General features: G+C 57.2%; 2 protein-coding genes across 3 annotated transcripts; both read right to left on the bottom strand.

The window, feature by feature from the left end:
- Nucleotides 1-1,080: 1,080 nt before the first annotated feature.
- On the bottom strand, nt 1,081-5,570 carry TRIM47 (tripartite motif containing 47). Its single transcript, XM_003913451.4, has 6 exons — nt 4,838-5,570; nt 3,703-3,798; nt 3,192-3,422; nt 2,830-3,028; nt 2,330-2,404; nt 1,081-2,041 (listed from the first exon to the last, which is right to left on the bottom strand). The coding sequence occupies exons 1-6, from the start codon at nt 5,516-5,518 to the stop codon at nt 1,401-1,403; spliced, it is 1,923 nt and encodes a 640-aa protein (XP_003913500.1). The 5' UTR covers nt 5,519-5,570; the 3' UTR covers nt 1,081-1,400.
- Nucleotides 5,571-14,253: 8,683 nt separating this feature from the next.
- Nucleotides 14,254-22,552, bottom strand: TRIM65 (tripartite motif containing 65). Of its 2 annotated transcripts, XM_003913452.4 has the most exons (6): nt 22,038-22,551; nt 18,016-18,111; nt 17,527-17,760; nt 17,272-17,446; nt 17,076-17,141; nt 14,254-16,612 (listed from the first exon to the last, which is right to left on the bottom strand). In XM_003913452.4, exons 1-6 carry the CDS (start codon nt 22,449-22,451, stop codon nt 16,044-16,046), a joined length of 1,554 nt encoding a protein of 517 aa, XP_003913501.1. In that variant the 5' UTR covers nt 22,452-22,551; the 3' UTR covers nt 14,254-16,043. The 2 variants fall into 2 exon arrangements, with proteins under 2 accessions (XP_003913501.1, XP_003913502.1); XM_003913453.4 differs by lacking the exon at nt 17,076-17,141 and having other exon boundaries at nt 22,038-22,552.
- Between the last annotated feature and the right edge of the window lie 6 nt (nt 22,553-22,558).

Below are 22,558 nucleotides of genomic sequence, written 5' to 3' on the forward strand. Positions count from 1 at the left end.
CTGAGAGGCCTCTCTGTCTGCCCTTGCCCTTAGCCACAGCCCCTCTCTGGGGTGTACCTGGGCCACACAGAACCCAGGGAGGAGCGAGCTGGCCTGCGCCTGGAAACATACTGGCCTGTACCCTCAGGGCATCCCAGGCCTGGCTCGGGTTCTAGGGCAGCAGAGGGCACTGGGCCCTCCCAGAAGAGAGGCAGAGGCTCTCCTGGGGGACAGGTCACAGGTGTCCCCAGCATGGAGGACAAGAAGATTCCAGAGGGAGACATACGTCCTTTTATTTTTTGAGATGGAGTCTTGCTGTGTCGCCCAGGCTGGAGTGCAGTGGTGTGATTGATCTTGGCTCACTATTACCTCTGCCTTCCGGGTTCAAGTGATTCTTCTGCCTCAGGGCCCTGAGTAGCTGGGATTACAGGCGCCCACCACCACGCCCGGCTAATTTTTGTATTTTTAGTAGAGATGAGGGGTTCACCAAGTTGCCTAGGCTGGTCTCAAACTCCTGACCTCAAGTGATCTGCCTGCCTTGGCCTCCCAAAGTGCTGAGATGACAGGCGTGAGTCACTGTGCCTAGCCAGGACATAAGTCCTCTTATTGCAGATGCTCTGGGCTCCAGCCACATCCTGGGCCGGCTCTGTGGGCTGAGGGCTATGTGTGAAGGAAGCTCCAGGTCTCAAAACTCTCTTGCCCACGCCCAGGGGTCCTGCCCTGTTCCTGGAGGGGTGAGGCCTGCATTTAATGCTGGGCACAAACAGTACAAACAGCGATGGCAGGTCCAGAGCCAGGCTGCCACATGAAAGGTAGAAATAGCTGGTGGGAGTCAGGCCATCCCAAGCAAACACTCAAGCAGCCAGGATGGCAGTGGGGCTGGAGAAGCCACCTCTGGCTGCCCCTGCTGGGAACAAGGGAGTGGGGGTGCCCCAAAGGGCAGGTACCCTGTTCCAGCCCCCTTCTCACAGGCCAAGGCGCTCTCTCAACACGAATCCTGGAACCAGGGGCTCCGGCCCCTCTCCTGCCTGCCCACTCAACCAGCTTATGAATGAGAGCGGTTCTGGGAATCCTTGGGTGGCGAGGATGGAAAAGGAGTCATTCATTCAACAAGTGTTTATTGAGCACCTACTATATGCCAGACATTGTTCTAGAAACCTGGAAAAGGAGGGGTCAGGGTAGCTTGGAGCTGTCCCAGCTGTAGCTCTGTCTCTCAGAAGCGAGGTCTGCAGGGGAACAGGGTCTGGGGGGCCTCCTGCCTTGTGGGGGGGAAGGCTGAGTGTATAAAAGGTGGAAGCCTCTAGAAATGAGAAGGCTGAGTGTATGGGACTCATGCTGGTGCCTTCCCCAGAGGAAGGAGAGGGCCCAGAGGAGGCAGCTTCCTGGAGCAGAGACCGCAACAGGAGCGCCCGTGCCCGGCATCACCTCCTCTTCAGCACAGATATGCAGGACTTCTTGAGGGGCCCGATCTGCAGGTGAGCGTCCACACTCTCCAGGAAGAACGCAGGCTTGAGCCTGTGGGCGAACAGCCCCGCAAAGTGACTGTCCAGGCGGCTCTGGAAGGGGTCAATGGGGGAGGCCGGGATGCCACCCCGGCGGGGCCGGGAGGCCTTCAGCCTCCGCAGGAGGCTCATCTTGCCGTCCCGCACGGCATAGAAGGCCAGGGCACGGTCGGCGTATTCTAGGCAGACCCCGACCGTGGGCGAGAAGGGGTTCGGCAGGGGAGCCTCCAGCCCATGAAACCAGACGGAGAAGCTGCGTCCATTCCACTGCAGGCAGCAGGAGTGGGCGTTGCGGCCTAACCGGCCGCGGTCGTAGGGCTCTTGCGGGGAGAAGTCTTCGGCCATGACCCCCACGCTGACCCAGCCCTCGATAATCTCCACCTCCCAGTAGTAGGTGCCCCGGTCCAGGGCACCCTCGCCCAGCACCTGCTCACAATGCGTGAAGCGGGTAGGCGACTCGGGGTAGTTGATAGGACACAGCACCCTCTTGACACCTTTGGTTCCAAACAGCTGCAGGAACTTGTCTGCCGTGTCACTGTCCAAATCCACGATGTAGGCAACTGATCCCGCGGACAGAAGAGAGAGGCAGGGCTCAGGGCCAGGCTGAGAGGGCACGGCCCCTCCACAAGTGCCCACCCCCGAAAACACAGCCTCTCCTCTGCTTTCCAACCGGCACAACCCAGCCCCACCGGAGACCACCCCAGAAGCTGCCCTAGCTCTCCCCACGAACTAGGGAGAGGAATCCTAACCCTTGTGTGCCAGGGCCCTGCTGGGACCTGCTTCTGGGATCAGCCTAGCAGCCCTGGGAGGGCCCGGCGTGAGTGGAGGGGGCACGGGCGCCCACTTACACTTCAGGAAATAGTCCCTGGGAGCTTCACTCTCTAAGAGGTTCGTGCTATCGGGGTCCTGGGGCTCAGCATCAGCTGCAGAAGAGGAGATAATGGTGAGAATGCCCCCAGACTGCCCCCCTCCGAACCTGTGACTACAATCCCTTCCCCCTTCACTTCCTCCCAGAGTCCAGAGCCACCAGGGAGCAAGCACCACCCAGACGTGGCACGCTCTGCTCACACGCATGCCCGTTGCCTGTGTTCTGCTCCTTGCCCCACATGCTTCCCGGGCCACAGCCCCTCTGGAGCTAGAGGGTGGGCTAGGAGAAGCCCCCTCTACCCCAGGTCCAAGGGGCTGATTGATCCCCACAGGGTGGCAGCTCTAGTCACTGGCGGGATTTGGGCTCCTCCCTGTGCCAGGCACAATTTTCCTCCTCCACTTCTGGATGGGCACCAGGCCTGGGGGCCTGTGCGAGAGGCTGGGAGAGGGTGAGTCATCGGGGGAGTGGGGCGGTGCCCACCTTCCGAATCCAGCTTCTGTGGCCCGTCCTCGTTGCCACCCGGCCCCCTCAGCTGCTCCCACTGGTTGGCGCAGGCCACGGCCAGCACGTCTCTCACTGCGCGGACAGCTTGGGAAGATTTGGTGAAGCTGAGCTCCCTCGGGGGTCCAGGGCCAGGGCCACACCCCTCCTCCAGGGCCAGCCTTAGTGCCAGCAGCTCCTGTGCCAGACAAATGCCCATTAAAGCTCTGCTGGCCATGGCTCCTCCTTGCTGGGGGTGGAGGCGGCTCTGCCAGGAGGTCATGCACCCACTGTCTCCTCCTCCCTCCACCCCGACCTGTCCCAGCTTCTGTTCCTTCTGTGGCCCCCAGAGCGGCCCTCACCTGCAGGAAGCTGACTGAGTCGGCTTCGGGGACCTGGCTGAGATTCTGGCGGGCTCGGCTCAGGCGGCTGCGCTGTTCCTCCTGTCGCCGCAGGTCACCCTGGGAGCGGCCCAGCATAGCAGCTTCCCCCTCCTCGATGAAGGCCAGCACCTGGGTCTGGAAGCCCTGCAGGGCAGCCGCAGCCTCTGCAAACAGCTGGCTCACCCTCTCCCGCTCCGCCACGGCTGCACTCTGCACAGGATGACAGTAGCGGGGGCAATGAGGGCAAAGAACCGTCCTGGACTGTGGCTCCCTCCTTCCCTGACCCCGGCTTCCCACCCACCCCCTTGAGAGGACAGAGGGGCCAGCCTGAGCCTACCCTGCATCTGGGCCAGGTCAGGGGACACTTGTGCTCAGTGGGTATGCGCATGGCTTGTTTGGAGTGGATTGTGCCATGCTGAAAGCATACACTGCCAGGAGTATGCCCACTGCAGGGGAGGACAGGGATGGAGGCTGGGGAGGGGTGTCTGACCTTGATGAGAGCCACTGTGCGCCTGGACTGTGCAATGCCAGCACCCAGTTCGTCCATGCGGTCCTCCACGGCGCTCAGGACTTTCGGCTGCTCAGCCTGTGGACAACACCCTCCATGAGTATGAGGTCTGGCAGAGGCCACAGCCCTGCCCTGGGGTCCCAGGCCTTGCCAGGGGAGAGAAGGGGGTGACCGGGGAGTGGTATCTGTGCATTGGGTGGGACTGGAGTGGCCACGATGTCCCATAATATGCCAGAGGTGCCTGCAGCCCAGGCTGGTGCCTTTCCTGAACGCCTGGGGGCCCGCAGGCTGACTGGGTGTCTGCCTCCCGTCTCTGACAGGAGGCCCAGTACAGGGCCTTCCGCTGGTCTCAGTGTTACTCAGATGAATTTGAGAACTTCCTCCAGCGGGGAAGAGGCACGGAGTAAGCGAGTTAGGTGCAGGGGTTGGGGGTGACTGCACAAGGAAGCATTAAGCTGTCCTGGGGATCACTGTTCCCAAAGAACCTGCATCCACAGTCCAGGCCTGAAAAAAGGGGATTCCGGGCAAATCCCCTAGGTCTTATGAGTCACTGCTCCAGGCAGGAGAGACGGAAAATCCCTTGGCCAGAGGCGCCAAGACCGGGCTGGAGGCCAAAGGAAACTGGGGGCGGGAGGTAGAGGCCGCGGCGCACATGCTCCCACCACTGGCCCCTGGAACAGCTGGACAGAGAATCTGTGTGCCCGGCCACCCTCCTGCCGCCTGCCACACCCATCGAAAGCCGCAGACTTAGCCCAGGGCAAATCTGAGCTGAGACCGGGTGAGCCCCTGGGCGGCACCAGGAGCCACGCTACCGGAACCCCGCGGGCCTCACCCGGTTCCCTCCCGCCTACACCCCCATAGACCCCGGCCCGGCTTCAGGTCCCCTGCCCGCTTTTCGCGTCCTTGTCCCGTTCTCTCACGTCCCTCCTTCTCCCTTCCCATCTCCATCACGCGAGCAGATGACCTTGTCAAGGCTGGAAGGGACCGCAAAGATCCTCAGGTTAGAGGAGGAAATTAAGACCCAACCCGGGAAGGCTGGGGGGTCCAAGGTCCTCGGCCCGCTCGCGCGCGGTCAGTCACCAGCCCCGGCTCACCCGAGTGTGCCCCCGGAGCCCACCTCCTGAAGCGCGCGCTCCTGCTCCAGCGGCACCAGCTCGTGGCCGCGGTGCTCCTGGGCGGCGCAGGCCTCGCACAGACACACGCGCTCCGCGCGGCAGTAGCGCTCGAGCGGCCGCAGGTGGCGCGGGCACAGGCTCTCCTCTAGCCGGCGTAGCGGCGGCACCAGGCGGTGTCCCCGGAGCGCGGGGCTGCGCTCGTGCGGGCCCAGGTGCGCGGGGCAAAAGGAGGCGAGGCAGGAGAGGCAGGACAGCGCGGCAGGCAGGGCCGCGCCCTCGGGGCACGCGTCGCAGCGCACTGGCTCTTCGCCCGCGGACCACGGCTCGGGCGCGCAGGGGGCCGACGGCTCCGGGGCGCTGGGCGGCGCGCTGGGCACCGAGGGCTCCGGAGCCGGAGCAGGGGCCGGGCCGGGGCCGGGGCCGGGCCCGGGGCCCGAGCCCTGGCGGAGCTGCAGCAGCTCGGACAGCGTGTGGTTCTTGCGGAGCTGAAGGCCGTCGGGGAAGGGCTCCTGGCACAGCGGGCAGCGGGCCGCGCCTCCGGGTCCGCCGGCGCCACTCGCGCCACGATGCGGCCAGAGTGCGCCCAGGCAGGGGAGACAGAAGTTGTGGCCGCAGGGCAGCGTCACCGGCTCCCGGAGCGGCTCTAGGCAGATGGGGCAGCTGAAGGGACCACTGCTGTCCATGGCTCCGCGGCCGCCCAGGGCGCCGCCGATTCTGCTCCGGCCTGGGAGGGACCCGGGCCGTTCGCGCCGCGGCACCGCCCCCTGGGACCTAGGCCAGGGCTCCGGCCCCCGCCCGCCCCCAGCTCGGCCCGCCCCGCAGCGCCGCCCGCCCGCCCGCTGGTCCGCGGACTCCCAGTCCCCGCCCAGACAACGCGGGGAGGCCTCTGAGCCCGCGCGACCCCCAGGGGAGTCCGCGTGGTCCCAAGGAAGGGAGCTGCTGAAAGGGTGTGAAACTGAGGGAGCGCGGGCGGAGAACGCGAGGGGTACAGCGGAAGAAATGGGAAGGGCTCAACCTCCATCCCTCTGGTCCTTCTGGGCCTGGCCAGGGCTCCGCAGGAGCTGGGCGGGTCTAGCTGTGTCACGCCTGCACCTTTGCGCTCGACCCCTCCCCGGCACCCTTAGCAAAGTTCCCGAGCTGCTGACTGCAGAGAAAAATAACTGCTGATGTACATATGTTTTTGCCCCTTAGAGACTCTATTTTTTTTTTTTTTTGAGACAGAGTTCCGCACTTGTCGCCCAGGCTGGAGTGCAGTGGGGTGATCTCGGCTCACTGCAACCTCCGCCTCCCGGATTCAAGTGATTCTCCTGCTTCAGCCTCCCAAGTAACTGGAATTACATGCGCTCACCACCACACCCGGCTAATTTTTGTAATTTTTTGTAGAGATGGCGTTGTTGTCCAGGCTGGTCTTGAACTCTTGACCTCAGATGATCTACCCGCCTCGGCCTCCCAAAGTGCTGGGATTACAGGCTGAGCCACAGTGCCCAGCCCCTTTAGCGACTCTGTTTACACCCAGTGGGGAACTTGGGCTTTTCTAGATCTGAAATGGGAAGTTGATATCATTCCCTGAGTCCCTTGCCTGAGGAATTTAGTTCTGGTCCCTGGACACTGGGGGCACCTGTGGTAGGGCTGGGGGTTCCCCAACTGGAAGTATTTAAAGCTCATCTAATTATGCACTTAAAGTGGTGCGTTTTATTGTATGAGTTATATCTCAATAATGTTAAAACACTACACCGGAATGACAACAGAATAAGTAAAGTAGCGCTGATTATAACCCAAAGTGTAAAATAAACATCTATGGGTCCATGCCGATATAAATAAATAATAAATTAACAAGCCAGGGAGAATAGACACATTTCGCATTGAAAATTCCAAATAATGTTATTTTATTTTTATTTTTTTAGATGGAATTTCGCTTTTGTCGCCCAGGCTGGAGTGCAGTGGCGCAATCTCAGCTCACTGCAACCTGTGCCTCCTGGGTTCAAGCGATTCTCCTTCCTCAGCCTCTCGAGTAGCTGGGATTATGCACGCCCACCACCACACTCGGCTAATTTTTGTAGTTTTAGTAGAGACGGGGTTTCACCATGTTGGCCAAGCTGGTCTCCAACTGCTGACTTCAGGTGATCCACCCACCTCGGCCTCCCAGAGTGCTGGGATTACAGGCGTGAGCCACCACTCCCGGGCCCAAATGATTTTTGTAGCGACTGTGAGGAGGAACTTAACTTCCCACTCCTGTGGGCTGTGCAGAGCGACTGTTCTAAAGGGAGCCAAAGCTTCACAGCTGAGAAACCTGATACAGTAGCTCAGCCAGGTGATCAAGGTCAACATCAACAGTGATGTCAGGCTGGGTGCAGGGGCTCATGCCTGTAATTCCAGCACTTGGGGAGATTAAGGTGGGAGGATCACTTGAGTCCAGGAGTTCGAGACCAGCCTGAGCAACATAGGCAGACTCTGTCTCTACAAAAAAAAAAAAAAAAAAAAAAAAAAAAAGCTGAGTGCAGTAGGCTGTGGTCCCAGCTACTTGGGAGGCCGAAGTGGTAGGATCACTTGACCCTGGGCAGGTCAAGACTACAGTGGGGCTGGGTATGGTGGCTCACACCTGTAATCCCAGCACTTTGGGAGGCTGAGGCAGGCGGATCACTTAAGGTCAGGAGTTTGAGACCCAACTGGCAGTACAGTGGCACGACTTCGGCTCACTGCAACCTCCACCTCCCAGGTTCAAGTCATTCTCGTGCCTCAGCCTCCCAAGTATCTGGTATTACAGGCACCCACCACCACACCCAACTAATTTTTGTATTTTTAGCAGAGATGGGGTTTCACCATATTAGACAGGCAAGATAGCGGGCACCTGTAATCCCAGCTACTCGGGAGGCTGAGGCAGGAGAATCGCTTGAATCTGGGAGGTAGATGTTGCAGTGAGAGTTCACGCCACCGCACTCCAGCCTGGGTGACAGAGCATCTCAAAAAACAAAAAACAAAAAACAAACAAACAAAAAAAATTAAATGCTACCTTGCCTGGCTGATTTTTTTTGTATTTTTAGTAGAGATGGGGTTTCACCATGTTGGCCAGGCTGGTCTCGAACTCCTGACCTCAAGTGATCCGCCCACCTCAGCCTCCCAAAGTGCTGGGATTACAGACATGAGCCACTGCACCCGGAGATACCTGTAATTTCGGTTAGTGACAAAGTCACAGGTAACTGCTCATACCACTGTGGTGTATTCTCTCCATTTGGAATAGAAAGAAATGCTTTCAGTAAGGTGCTGCAGCGTGGCTTCCTTCTGCAGGATCTGAGAGAGACTCTGTCCTGGGCGTCTGTCCCAGCTTCTGGTACTGGCTGGCAGTTCGTGGCGTTCCTTGGCTCTCAGCTGTAAGATGCGCTCTAATATCAGTCTCAGTTGTCATTTGCCTTTTCTCTGTGTCTGTGTTCATGTCCTCTTCTCTCTTTTTTTTTTTTTTTTTTTTGAGAGACTCTTGCTCTGTTGCTCACTCAAACCCCTGGGCTTAAGCAGTCTGCCTGCCTCAGCCTCCCAAAGTGCTAGGATTACAGGCGTGAGCCACTGAGCCCGGTGCCAATTTCCTCTTCTTGTAAGGACACCAGTCGTTGGATGAGGGCATATTCTACTCCAGTATGCCCTCATCTTAACTCGGTCACATCTACAAATACTCTTATTTCCAAATAAGGTCACAGCCACAGGTCCTGGGGGTTAGGATCTGAATAAGTCTTTTTCAGGGAACATGATTCAACCTATAACAGCACATAAGGAAAGGTTGGAGAGAGGCCCAGGCTCAAATGTGCTAGAGGTCATGCATGTCCCCTGGTGTTCCTGGCCTTCTTTGTGTTCCGGGACCCTGGCCCTTCCCTAAACCTCAGCACACACTGCCGCGGCCATCCCAAACCCTTGTCCACCTCTCCCATCAGGTCTGCATTCCTGCCTCTGTTTCCCCAGCTCTCTGGGCTTGGGGGATGGGAAGATACTCTCAGGTCCCCTGAGACCAGGCTAGAAATGTTCAGAAGGAACTTAATGAGTTCAGAGCTAAAGAGGAGAAAACACAAGAAAAAGAGCACAAATGCGCCGGGCGCGGTGGCTCCCGCCTGGAATCCCAGGACTTTGGGAGGCCGAGGTGGGCAATCACTTGAGGTCACGAGTTCCAGACCAGCCTGGCCAACATGGCAAAACCCCATCTCTACTAAAAATACAAAAAAATTAGCCGGCCATGGTGGTGCGTGCACCTGTATTCCCAGCTACTTGGGAGGCTGAGGCAGGAGAATTGCTTGAACCCGGGAGGCAGAGGTTGTGCCACTGCACTCCAGCCTGGGCGACAGAGCGAGACTCCATCTCAAAAAAAAAAAAAAAAAAAAAAAGAAAAGAAAGAAAGAAGGAGGGACGCAGTCTCTTGGGGAGGGAGCTGGCTCTCCAGGCATTCAGTAACCCCTGTCTTAGTGTGTCTTGGCTGCTATCTCAGAACACCAGAGACTGGGTGGCTTATATACAACAGACACTCCTCACAGTTCTGGAGGCTGGAGGTCTGCGATCACGGTGACAGCACAGTCAGGGTTCCAGTGAGAGCCACTTCCTGGGTTGTAGATGGCTGCCTTCCCACTGTGTCCTCACATGGCCAAGAGACAGCCAGAGAGCCTCTGGGGCCCCTCAGACAAGGGCACTCATCCCATGAATGAGGCTTCACCCACCTGAAGACCCCACCTCCTTGGACCATCACCTTAGGGATGAGGATCTCAACACATCACTTCTGAGGGTACACACACATTCAGACTGTTGCAACTCCAAGTGCCAAAAGAGCAGTGCAATCTGCTCCCGGGGGCTCCATGGGAAAGGCTGGGGGAACTGTGGAAGTGGCATTTGAGCTGGGCTTTCACAGACTGCTAGGACTCGGGCAGGCAGAGGCTGGGTGGGAAAAGACCTTCCAGGCAGAGGGAGTAGCAGAGGGAGCCGGCCTGGGTGTGCCTGATTTGGCAGGAAGGTGGGTAATGAGTTCCATACGTTGGTTTCTCAAGAGCACTTGATCAGGACTGTCACTTGTCTGCCAAGCCCCAGGAGCGGTTGGGAGGCCCAGGCTGCCTGGGTTTGCTGAGGCCACAAACCTGCCTGGTTCTGGAGGAGAGGGTGCCTTTCCGGTTGGGTCCCAGCCAACCCTCTGCTCCCCACCCACAGCCTGCTATCCTCCCTGCTTGAAAAGATCTGCCCCCCAGGAGGAAAGCACAGAGATGTGGTTTGTCAGTGTGGTGGCATCTAGATATTTCTTTTCTTTTCTGTTTTTTTTGAAATGGAGTCTCACTCTGTTGCCCAGGCTGGAGTGCAGTGGCACAATCTCAACTCACTGCAACCTCCACCTCCTGGGTTCAAGCGATTCTCCTGCCTCAGCCTCCCAAGTAGCTGGGATTACAGACATGCATCACCACGCCCGACTAAATTTTGTATTTTTTAGTAGTGATGGGGTTTCACCATGTTGGCCAGGCTGGTCTCAAACCCCTGACCTCAGGTGATCTGCCTGCCTCAGCCTCTCAAAGTGCTGGAATTACAGATGTGAGCCACCGTGCCCAGCCTGGCATCTTTCTATTTCATTTCCATTTCCAAAGTTTTAAAGTTGTTTGCCCAATGTATTAGTTCCCTTCAAAATGAATTGTCTAAGAGCCAAGGGCAAGGGTAACTGGCACCATGGGAGCTCAGCATGTTCACACCTGCCCTCATTCTGTCCATCCAAGGACCCCATCCTAAAGGACGGCAACAGGAATTCCAACAGGTACCATGTCTTGCCAGAGGTCACGTAACTCGTCCTGCAGAGGAAGCAGAATTTAAGCTCAATAGGTTGCAGCTTGAATAATTATAAATCTCACGTATGACTATCTGACCTTAGTACTGCTTGAGAAAAAAAAGAAAAAAAATCAAATAAAAACAAGGGGCTGGGTGTGGTGGTTCACGCCTATAATCCCAATCCTTTGGGAGCCAAGGCACGAGGACTCCAGCTCAGGAGTTGGAGACCAGCCTGGGCAACATATGAGACAGAGTCTCACTCTTTCTCCCAGGCTGGAGTGCACTGGCTCGACCTCGGCTCACTGCAACACCTGCCTCCTGGGTTCAAGCCATCCTCATGTCTCAGCCTCCGGAGCAGCTGGGACTATAGGCATGCACTACCACGCCCAACTAGTTTTTGTATTTTAGTAGAGAGGGGGCTTCACCATGTTGGCCAGGCTGGTCTTGAACTCCTGACCTCAGGTGATCTGGCCTCCCAAATTGCTGGGACTACAGACATGAGCCACCGCGCCTGGACTTCTTTATGCTTTTGATGTACTTTTTTGTTTTGTTTTTTGGTTAAAAAGCTTTTTTGTTTGTTTTGTTTGTTTGTTTCATTGTCTTTTTTCTTCACTGTCTCTGAACAAGTTTTTAAAATTTTTATTTATTATTTTTTGAGACAGAGTCTCGCTCTGTCGCCCAGGCTGGAGTGTAGTGGCGTGATCTCGGCTCACTGCAAGCTCTGCCTCCCTGGTTCACACCTGTCTCCTGCCTCAGCCTCCCGAGTAGCTGGGACTACAGGCGCCCGCCACCACGCCCGGCTAATTTTTTGTATTTTTAGTAGAGAGGGGGTTTCACCGTGTTAGCCAGGATGGTCTCGATCTCCTGACCTCGTGATCCACCTACCTCAGCCTCCCAAAGTGCTGGGATTACAGGCGTGAGCCACCGTGCCCGGCTTTTTATGTATTTTTAAACAGTTGGTTTGTATGAATGTCAAATGAATATATTTATATTACTTAAAAAGTAAACAGGGCAGGTGCAGTGGCTCATCTGAGACTGGGAATTTGAGACCAGCCCGGCCAACATGGCAAAACCCTATGTCTACTAAAAATACAAAAATTAGCTGGGCGTGGTAGTGATGTCTGTAGTCCCAGCTACTCAGGATGCTGAGGCAGGAGAATTGCTTGAACCCAGGAGGCAGAGGTTGCAGCGAGCCGAGACTGCGCCACTGCACTCCAGCCTGGGTGACAGAGTGAGACTCCATCTCAAAAAATAATAAATAGGCCAGGCACAGTGGCTTACGCCTGTAATCCCAGCACTTTGGGAGGCTGAGGCGGGCGGGTCACGAGGTCAGGAGATCAAGATCATCCTGGCTAACACGGTGAAACCCCGTCTCTACTAAAAATACAAAAAATTAGCCGGATGTGGTGGCAGGCGCCTGTAGTCCCAGCTACTCAGAGGCTGAGGCAGGAGAATGGCACGAACCTGGGAGCTGGAGCTGGCAGTGAGCCAAGATCGCGCCACTGCACTCCAGCCTGGGCAACAGAGCGAGACTCTGTTTAAAAAAAAACAAAAAACCACACCGTTTTCCTTTATAAATTGCCCAGTCTCAGGTACATCTTTATTAGCAGCACGAAAACAGACTAATACACCTCTCTGGCCTCCCATCCAACTCCCTCCTATCCTGCTGGCCCTTGAGGTCCCTGTCTTTCACAATCTCTTCTGCCCTTGTTCTGTCTCTGGGTGACCATCCACCTGACTGTGCATAACTGAAGCCCAGAATCTGTAAGGGGGTCTGGTGGGTGGGCCAGACATGCTGGAAACACCCACAAGCTAATCAAATGTGTCCCCTTTCCAAATGTCACATCCCAACTCTGTGCTGCCTTTTCCCTCGATACCAGTGTGCATTTTCCTGGAGAGGACATGGAGAGTTCTCTCAGAATAAGTTAGGCTGGCTGAGCATGGATCGCTTGAAGCCAGGAGTTCAGGACCTGCCTGGGCAACACAGTGAGAACCGTTCTCCACAAAAAAATTTAAAAATTAGCTGGGTGAAGTGGTATGCGACTGTAGTTCCAGCGAGGCAGGAGGAGGATCACTTGAGCCCAGGAGGCGGAGGCTGTATCCCGCCCTTGCACTGCAGCCTGGGTGACAGAGTGAGGCCCCATCTCTTTTAAAAAAAAAAAAAAAGAAAGAAAAAAGAAAGAAAAAAGAAAAAAAAAAGCAATGGCTCACGCCTGCAATACCAGGCGTGGATCCCTTTGGGAGGCTCAGGCGGGCAGATCACATGAGGTCAGGAGTTTGAGACCAGCCTGGCCAAACTGGTGAAACCATGACTCCACTAAAAATACAAAAACTAGCTGGGTGTGGTGGTGGGCGCCTATAATCCAAGCTACTTGGGAGGCTGAGGCAGGAGAATCACTTGAATGTGGAAGGCAGAGGTTGCACTGAGCTGAGATCGCTCCACTGCACTCCAGCCTGGGCAACAGAGTGCAACTCTGTCTCAAAAACAAAACAAAGTAGCTGGGCATTACAGGTGGGTGCCTGTAGTCCTAGCTATTCTGGAGGCTGAGGCAGGAGAATCACTGAAACCCAGGAGGCAGAGGTTGCAGTGAGCCAAGACTGTACCACTGCACTCTAGCCTGGGTGACAGAGTAAGGCTCCGTCTCAAAAAACAAAACAAAACAAACAAACAAAAAAAAAAACGAAAAAGAAATAAAGAGTGGGAGTCTCTGAGCCTACATTGGCCCGGGAGGCTGTCCATTAGAAAAAAAAGGCGGGGCTGGACATGGTGACTCCTGCCTGTAATCCCAGCACTTTGGGAGGCCGAGGCAGGTGGATCACGAGGTCCAGAGTTTGAGACCAGCCTGACCAACATGGTGAAACCCCAACTTTACTAAAAATACAAAAATTAGTTGGGCGTGGTGGCGTGCACCTATAATCCCAGCTACTCAGGAGGCTGAGGCAGGAAGATCGCTTGAACCCGGGAGGTGGAGGCTGCCGTGAGCTGAGATCGCGCCACTGCACTCCAGCCTGGGGGACAGAGCGAGACTCCGTCTCAAAAAAAAGAAAGAAAGAAAGAAAAAGGGGTTAATATTTATAATACAGAACACGCCCACAGAATATAGAAAGAACCACCACCCAATAGGAAGAAGAATTTCATATAATAAATGACCCCAAACACCTCCCACCTCAGAAGCAGACAGGGGGCCACTCTTCCTCTCTCTGCCCCTCTCAGAGCGCGGCTCAGCGCTCTGGAAGCTTCTGCTGCAGCCTTGGATTAGGAGGGAATATGAGGTGGCGACAGCAATGATAGCTATCTGGCCAGGCCCATACATCCTGCCTGGCTGGGCTTTCAGCTCCCACTGTTGCCCCTAGCTGGCCAGCAAGGTCCTGCCCGCCTCCTGGCTGTGGGGCTCCACATGTCAGATTCCCTTCCCATGTCTGGGGAGCTCCCATCTGAGGATCTTCCTGGAAAGGCCTTACCTGGGCCGTGCCAATCCAAGTCCCTGCCCTGCTCTTGAACAAACAGCCACAGGCTAGGAGCAGGGACACAAGATGGAGGCTGCAATGGTGGCAGTGATTGGGATGGGGTTGTCGTGGGAGGTTTTGTTTTTTTTTTAACAAATATAAAAACATTATATATATTGGGGTATGTATATTACATGTATTATCCTTTAAACAATTTTTATTGTGAAATATTTATCCATGAGTACATATAACACAGATGTCCAGTTTTTAAAGTTACAAAAGCAGACACCCCTCCCCTTTTTTTTTTTTTCAGATGGAGTCTCGCTCTGTCACCCAGGCTGTAGTGCAGTGGTGCAATCTCGGTTCACTGCAACCTCACCTCCCGGGTTCAAGCAATTCTCCTGCCTCAGCCTCCCCAGGAGGGATTACAGGCGCACACCACCATGCCCGGCTAATTTTTGCTATTTTTAGTAGAGACGGGGTTTTGCCATGTTGGCCAGGCTGAACTCGAACTCCTGACCTTGTGATCCGCCCGCCTCGGCCTCCCAAAGTGCTGGGATTACAAGCGTGAGCCGCCGCGCCTGGCCAAAAGCAGACACCCTTGGAACCACCTCCCAAGAACAAGAAGTGGAACATTTCAAGTAAAACAAATTACATCTACCCGATGACCCAGCAACCCCACTTCCGGAAGTACAAGCAAAATCATGCCCAGGGCTCTTCGTGGCAGCATTTTCTGTAATGGCAAACACCACACCAAGCCAGGAGGAGCTAGCCTGCGCCGGCACCTGCACACACGGCTGCCCCAAAGTCCCACACCCAGGGGTGGGATGCTGGAGACGGAGGTCCTGCCAGTGTCACGCGCTGCTTGGTGACAGGGTTGAGGGGCCTTAGTCGGCCGGACTCAAGGTGGCCTCACTGTGGCCTTTTGAATAAAAAAATCTTCAAGTGCTCATTGTTCCCTGAGTGACTCACTTGAGGTAATAGCCTACATACATGACCATAAATGCGGCCAAGCATCCTGCGCAGAAATATTCATCATAAGCCAGGCGTGGTGGCACACACCTATAATTCCAGCTACTCAGGAGGCTGAGGTAGGAGAATCCCATGAGCCCATGATGGCACCCCTGCTCACCAGCCTGGGTGACAGAGGGAGACCCTGTCTCAAAAAAAACACATCGATGTTTGTATAGCTAAAAAGAAAGCAAATTAAATGTCCAATAATGGATAAACTTGATAGCCATTAGAATGACTACAGCAATCAATGAAAATTTTCAATCATGTGAAAAATGCTTATGTTAAGTCAAAAAACTTCAGAAAACACTGTAATCTCAGCTACTTCGGAAGCTGAGGTGGGAGGACCCTTTGAGCTCAGGAGCTCGAGGCTGCAGTGAGCCACGATTGTGCCACTGTACGCCAGCCTGAGTGACATAGCAAGACCATCTCCTAAAAAAAAAAATGTTTAAATGCAGAAAACAAAATTGTTAATATAATTATAAGGATGCACAAAATAAAAAGACTACAAGACAGGACGGACATCTATCCAAATGTTACAAAAAATTAAAGAGAGCTGCAGGCAGGACGGAGGGAGGAATCTGTTGGCCCCAGGACTACTCTGGCTCACCGCCCCTCACTAACTGCTCCTTTGGCCCTTATCATCTCCAGAGGCAAGTTCAGATGGATCTGAATTTTGTCACACACGCTGTCCTGTAAGCCCAGAAGTCCCCTGGGCACTGCTCTAGCCTCCCAGGCCCAGGCAGTACCTAGAACTGGGTTCTGTTTGGGGCAAGGGCATCCCATTTATCCCCCTCCTAGACCGTGTCCCCTTCAAAGAGGCTGGAACAGTGAACTCTGGGTTTATGCTCACCTACCCCCACCTCCAATCTCTTTCTGAGTTAACAGAGAGGCCAACAGTCTCCGAGCTGGAGCTGGGCAGCTCTTGGGCGCGCAGGCATGGTGGCAGCTATGCCAGGGCTCCATCCCATGCCTTCTTCAGCTGAGCACCCCTTCCTGGGGCCCCGGAGGGAACACAGCCCCTGGCTGATGGCACAGGGTCAGGGTCCTACCCTCAAGGAGCCAGAAGACGGGGGTGAGGGGCTGGTTGAAGAGGGCATGGAAGGTGTACAGGGGCTGGGTCTGGGGCTCCAGGCTGTAGAAGGTGAGGCAGCCTGAGGCCAGGTCCAAATCCATGCCCAGGAGCCGCCCTGACACCCCTGGGAGGCGCTGGGCCTGCCCGTTGTGCCAGGCCTGGAGGCTGTCCCCCTGGACGCAGAGCCCCCAGGAGCAGGGTCCCCGGCCAATGTTGTCTGTGTGAGGCCCCACCCTGCACCGTGACAGTTGCGGGTAGGAGACGCCCAGTGTCACTGAGTGGTCTGACGCACGCACCTCCCAGTAGTGGTGCCCGGCCTGGAAACTCTGGGTACACTGCACCTGCCAGAGCTCGAATCTGCCGGGCCTGCCTGGGCCCTGGGACTGACGGCAGTGCTTCACCTGCTGGTCCTGGCGCGACAGATAGAAGTGACGGTTGGCGCTGATTGGATCAAAGGTCAGATTGCGATAATCTGTTGGAGAAAGGAGGACAGAAGTGGGCTAGGGGAAGACAGCACAACTGGATCTCCATTTATCCGCTGCTAAACCTCCGCCAGGCATGCTGAGCACCAGCAGCCACCACAACACTTAATCCTCGCCATGACCTCGCAGGCGGAATCCTCTATCAGCCCTGTTCACAGCTGAGAAAACTGGGGCTCCCAGATCCATTAACTCAGTATTAAGCAGAAGAATCGCGGGTCTGTGCCCCAGACTCTGTCCTTCAATGAACACTGGCTGCCTCTGCTTCAGGGTGGATGTGCACGAGGTGTGCAGGGGGTAGGGCCAGGCTCAGATGTCCCGGCAGGACAGTCACAACACGTGCCCCCCTCACTCACATGTGCATACAAACATGTGTGTGCACACACTTGTTCACAGCACAGGCACCTCCTTGCACACGCACACACAGTTGCACACATACACGAATGGCCTCCTTACTCTGCCAGAGTTTCCTCCTCAGTGGACAAACTGTGCTTGGGACCGGTGCCAGGGGACCTGGGGCCTCTAGGGGGCAAAGCAGCATTAGGAGAATGGTTGGAGAGGTCATGATGTGTGGGCCCTGACCCCCCTCTGCCCCACAGCGGGAGCGGCAGCTGGGCCCAGGGCAGTAGTGGGGGCCTGGGGTCAGTCTTACCCATGGGGCCTAAGTCCACAGGCTTGGCTGGTGCCCCGGGGTGGCCCCCCTCTTCCAAGAGGAGGCCACACAGCCGGCTTAGCAACTGCTTCAGGTCGCCCAGCTGTTGGTCTTCATCCCACTGCAGAGGGGTCAGTGGCCCAAGAGGCCCTGGGGGCTGGAGGAGCTGTGATTCCTGAGCCCCAGGGAGAACAAGTAAGCCCGGGCCTAAGGGGCAGGAAAGCAAGTCCCCCACCTGTGCCTGAGCCCTCGTACCTGCAGGAAGGTCTGCTCATCCACCTGCTCCAGAAGCTCCTGGATCCTGCAGCCATGGCGAGCCACAGCCTCCAAGTGGCCCCGCAGCCGCTGCTCCTCATCTCGAGCCTGTGCCAGCACCCGCGTCTTGGCCACGTCAATGCTCCTCAGTGCTGCCGTGTGCTGCATTTCCAGGGCCTGTAGCAGGCTGCTGAACTTGCCGGAGACCCAGGAGGCCAAGATGCAGGCTGAGTTCTGGGTGGGAACAGGAGGGGCTTCAGGGTGGCCAGGGCCCTGTGCCATACCAAGGCAGGCTAGGGCCAGGGCTGCCCGCTGAGCTGAGGGTCAGGGATGTTGGGAGGCAGGGTCCTGGGAACCTCCCCAGGACCCCTGTGCCCAGCTCCCTGCTCAGCCACACTCCCTGCTGCCCAGTGTTCCAGGGACCAGCTGGTGACCGCCCCCAGGATGCAGTGTGAGGCCATGGTGGGCGGGCAGGCACAGCCCTCATACCTGGATCTGGCTTCTTTGCTTCTGCAGCTCTAGTAGCTGGCCTTCGGCCTGGGTGGCCTGCTGCTGGGTAACCTCCAGGCTGGCTCTCAGCTGGGCCTGTGGTGGCCGCCCATGGGACAAGCAACAAGAGAGGGCCAGGATTGGCTGTGACACCCTTTCTCAGACAACCAACCATGCCTGCAGACACCAGGCAGCCCCTCCCCACGCCACCCAGGCCAGCCTCCGGAGCACAGGCCTCACTCTAACCTAGGGAGAGTGGGGGCCGTGCCCCGGTGTGTCCGGACAAAGTCTTTCCTAACCTGTAGCAGGGTGGTACCTGAGCAGAGCAGAAGCCTTGGGCTCAGGACCCAACTTCCATTGCCATTTGTACCTCTTGCATGCTGAGCAAACTGAGGCAAAGCACCTGCCCTCTCTGGACCTAACCCCCTACCCATCAATACATGAAAGTGATAATGCTGGCTCAGGAGGCCTTGCAGGGATGACCTCAAATACTAAAGCTGTTGGTCCCTGTCTCACTGCAGAGGGGTCAGTGGTCCAGGAGGCCCTGGGGCTTAAGAAGCTGACTGCAGAGACCACCCAAAGCACCAAAGCTGTCTGAGAAGCGGGCAGTTATTTGCATGGATAAACTAGATTCTTCTGGGGATCTGGCCAGTCCCTGGCCCTAGCTTTGAGCCTGAGGGGGAAGGAAGGGACCCTTATTCGGTTATGCTCCCTGAGTCCCTTGGGAATCAAAACACCACGCTCTCATGAGAGCGGGACGAACCATGCAGGTCCCGGGGGCCCCATTCCCAGCACCTGGTCAAAAGCTTCACCATCTTGTTTCCGCTTTTCCCACAATGCACTGAGATGGGGACTGTTACTATCCCCACATCACAGAGGAGGAAATGGCTCAGAGAGGTTGATAATTTGGTCAACGTCCTCAGATCTTCCTAAGCCCAGAGCTCCGCCAGGCCCCCAGCCTCCAGCATTTAACACAGGAACACAGGAGGCAGGAAGGCAGGCTCTCCCAGGGTACCTGCCCTCCCCCAGGGACAGGCACCCCCATGTCCCTTTCCCTCTCTCTTGCAAAATCCTGGCTCCCCTGTTGCTACTGGCTGCCCCTGTTGCTCCCTTCCTCCACATGGCCCTCTACTGGCCTCCAACTCAAACTTCCATGCCTAGCTCAGTCTTCTGCACCCGCTGTTGAGCAGTACATCTTGTCTCATCCTACTCGGCGGCTTCAGCAGCTACAAGGAATGTCCCGCAACACTCTGGAGCCCTTTTCCTTCACCTCATCTCAGCGCTCCCGTGAACTCACCCTGGCCCTGTCACCAGCTCTAAAATCTCCATTCTAGGCACCCATTCTTCCTTCTCTGACCACCACCTTCCTGCCCTCTCCTGTTCCAGCCACCTCTGTCCCAGTCCTCCCACCTCGCTGACCCCCAGCCGTGCACCCCCCCATCCCTCCCTGCCCATCAGGCCTCCTAGCCACCCCTTCCCTTCTTGTTCCATCCAGCGTCCCTGCGCCATCCTCCACCCATGCCTTAGCCCCAGCCCTCCTGTCCCCAGATGATTCCACGTCCCGTCTTCACTGCTGAAATGGGTTTTGTCAAGGGCCGTGCTGAAGGTCATTTCTGTCCTCGTACTGAGCCTCCGATTGGCATGGGCACCTTGCCTGTTCTCTTCCTGGCACCCCTCTCCAGGTGCCACACAGGGCTGCCGCTCCCCCAACCTTCCCCATCTTCCTGGGAGCTCCAGCTTGGAACCCTCTCTCCCTCCTAGCACTAATGACTCCCAGCACTAATGACTCCCAGTTCTCCACTCCTGAGCTTTGGAGCTCACTGCAAGCTCCGCCTCCCACCCCAGTAGCTGGGACTACAGGCGCCCGCCACCAGGCCCAGCTAATTTTTTGTATTTTTAGTAGAGATGGGGTTTCACTGTGTTAGCCAGGATGGTCTCAATCTCCTGATCTCGTGATCCGCCCGCCTCCGCTCCCGAAGTGCTGGGATCACAGGTGTGAGCCACTGCGCCCGGTGGTGGCCAGGCTGCGGTGGGTCTGGCCCCCTCCCACTCCCGGCAGCAGCGCCTGCTTGTGGAGGCGACACTCGCGCATGGTGCACACGCTGCACACGCAGCAGCTCTCGGTCCGGCAGAAGAGCTCCAGCGGCTGCCCGTGGCGGGGGCAGCGCGCAGCAGGGCCGGGGTCCCAGGTGCCACAGACCCGTCCCCTGGTTTGTCCCACTGGTGACTGTGACCTCTATACGTCCAAGGCCAAACTCTGCCCTCCACCTATGTCTCTCAGCACACAGACCCCAGCCACCTGCGTGCTCAAGACAGAAACCCAGGTGTCTCCCTTGCTGCCCTCTCTGCTGTCCCCCATGTCCCCTCTGGCCTGCTTTCGCCTCCACAAGGCACTGCTCCCCCTCAGCGTTTCTCATCTCCTCCTCCATCCTGGTCTCCTTTCCCTGCCCTCCAAATGGTTCCTTGCCTCCCTGCACTCCTGCCCTGGGCTCCTATCCTATTCAGGTCTTGTGTCCTGCCCCCTTCAGCCCCCAGCCAGGTGATCGGTCTCCACGAAGCCCAAATCTGATCATGTGCCACCCTGCTTCCAAGCCTACAATGGCTCCCATGACCCTAGAGTAAGAGACAGGCTCCCCCAGGACCCTACCTGATCTGGCGCCTGCTGACCCCCGGGCCTGGCCCACAGATCTCAGTGGCACAAATCTGCCACTAGCCACCCCGCGTGCCCAGTTCTTTCCCATCCCAGAGAGGGAAGCAGGCTGATTCCTCTGCCTAGAATGCACTTCCCCAGGTCTTTCTCCTCCCGGCTGGTGCTTCCTCAGCCCTCACATGCCAGCCTGAAGGCGGCCTCCCCTTCCTCCTCCTGACCTGTTTAGCAGGGTCACCCCGACACCTCTATCACATGCTATGTACTTTCCTCACTGCATTTTGCAAGAATACATTCAGGGGCCGGGCGCGGTGGCTCAAGCCTGTAATCCCAGCACTTTGGGAGGCCGAGACGGGCGGATCACAAGGTCAGGAGATCGAGACCATCCCGGCTAACATGGTGAAACCCCGTCTCTACTAAAAAATAGAAAAAACTAGCCAGGCGAGGTGGCGGGCGCCTGTAGTCCCAGCTACTCGGGAGGCTGAGGCAGGAGAATGGTGTAAACCCCAGAGGCGGAGCTTGCAGTGAGCTGAGATCAGGCCACTGCACTCCAGCCTGGGTGACAAAGCGAAACTCCGTCTCAAATAAAAAAAAAAAAAAAAAAAAAAAAAGAATACATTCAGGCCTTACTGGAACACTGACTTCTTAAGTGGATTCTAAGTCTCTTAAGGGCAGGGAGCTCGTCTATCCATTTACCAACAGCCCCCATACCCCCCTCACCCCTCCACCCCCACCCCGCACAGCGAATTAAAGCAGACACACGACTGTTCTCTAGCGCCTGGGCACGGAGCAGGGAGCTGCTGCCTCATGCCCAGGCTTTTTTCATCCGGAAGGCATCCAGCAGCTCCTGAGACCCACCCTGCGGCACTGGCCGGGCTGCACATCCCAGTCCGATGCACAGATGCGAGATATTTTTTTTTCATTTTGAGATGGAGTCTGGCTCTGTCGCCCAGACTGGAGTGCAGTGGCACGATCTCCGCTCACTGCAAGCTCCGCCTTTCGGGTTCACGCCATTCTCCTGCCTCAGCCTCCCGAGTAGCTGGGACTACAGGCGCTCGCCACCTCGCCCGGCTAGTTTTTTGTATTTTTAGTAGAGACGGGGTTTCACCGTGTTAGCCAGGATGGTCTCGATCTCCTGACCTCGTGATCCGCCCGCCTCGGCTCCCAAACTGCGGGGATTACAGGCGTGAGCCACCGCGCCTGGCAGACCCGCGATTTTTATAATCAACTCCCAGGTTGGGCGAAGCCCCTCCAGTTGAGGCTCCCCTCCCCCACCGGGTGCTCGGAGAGAGCAGGGCGCGGCCCGCAGGAGTCATCCTGCGGTGGCCAGGCCGCGGCGGGTCCGGCCCCCTCCTGCTCCCGGCGGACGCGTCACCTCGCGCTTGAGGCGCTCGGCGTCCAGCAGCGCCCGCTCGTGGAGGCGACATTCGTGCACGGTGCACACGCTGCATACGCAGCGGCCCTCGGTACGGCAGAAGAGCTCCATTGGCCGCCCATGGCGGGGACAGCGCGCGGCAGGGCCGGGGCCGGGGCCGGGGTCGGGGCCGGGGTCCCGGGCAGGCCCGGCGTGCACCACCTCCAGCACGCCACTGAGGGCTACGTTGCGGCGCAGCTCGGCGCCGTCAGGGAAGGGCTCCCGGCACTCGGGGCACGCCTTCCCGCAGCGATCCCACCAGTCCCGGATGCAGGCTCCGCAGAAGTTGTGGCCGCAGGGCAGCGTCACTGGGTCCTGGTAGAGTCCCAGGCAGATGGCGCAGGTCAGCTTCTCCTCCAGTAGCTGCGCGGCCATGGCCCGCTGGCGGTGGGAGCCAGGCGGGCCCCGGAATTCTTAAAGGGACAGCCGGCCTCGCGTACTGAGGGCGCCCGGGCGTGGCTAACGCGGGGCGGGGCGAGGCT

Source organism: Papio anubis, chromosome 17, assembly GCF_008728515.1.
Source record: "Papio anubis isolate 15944 chromosome 17, Panubis1.0, whole genome shotgun sequence".
Classification (NCBI taxonomy): domain Eukaryota; kingdom Metazoa; phylum Chordata; class Mammalia; order Primates; family Cercopithecidae; genus Papio; species Papio anubis.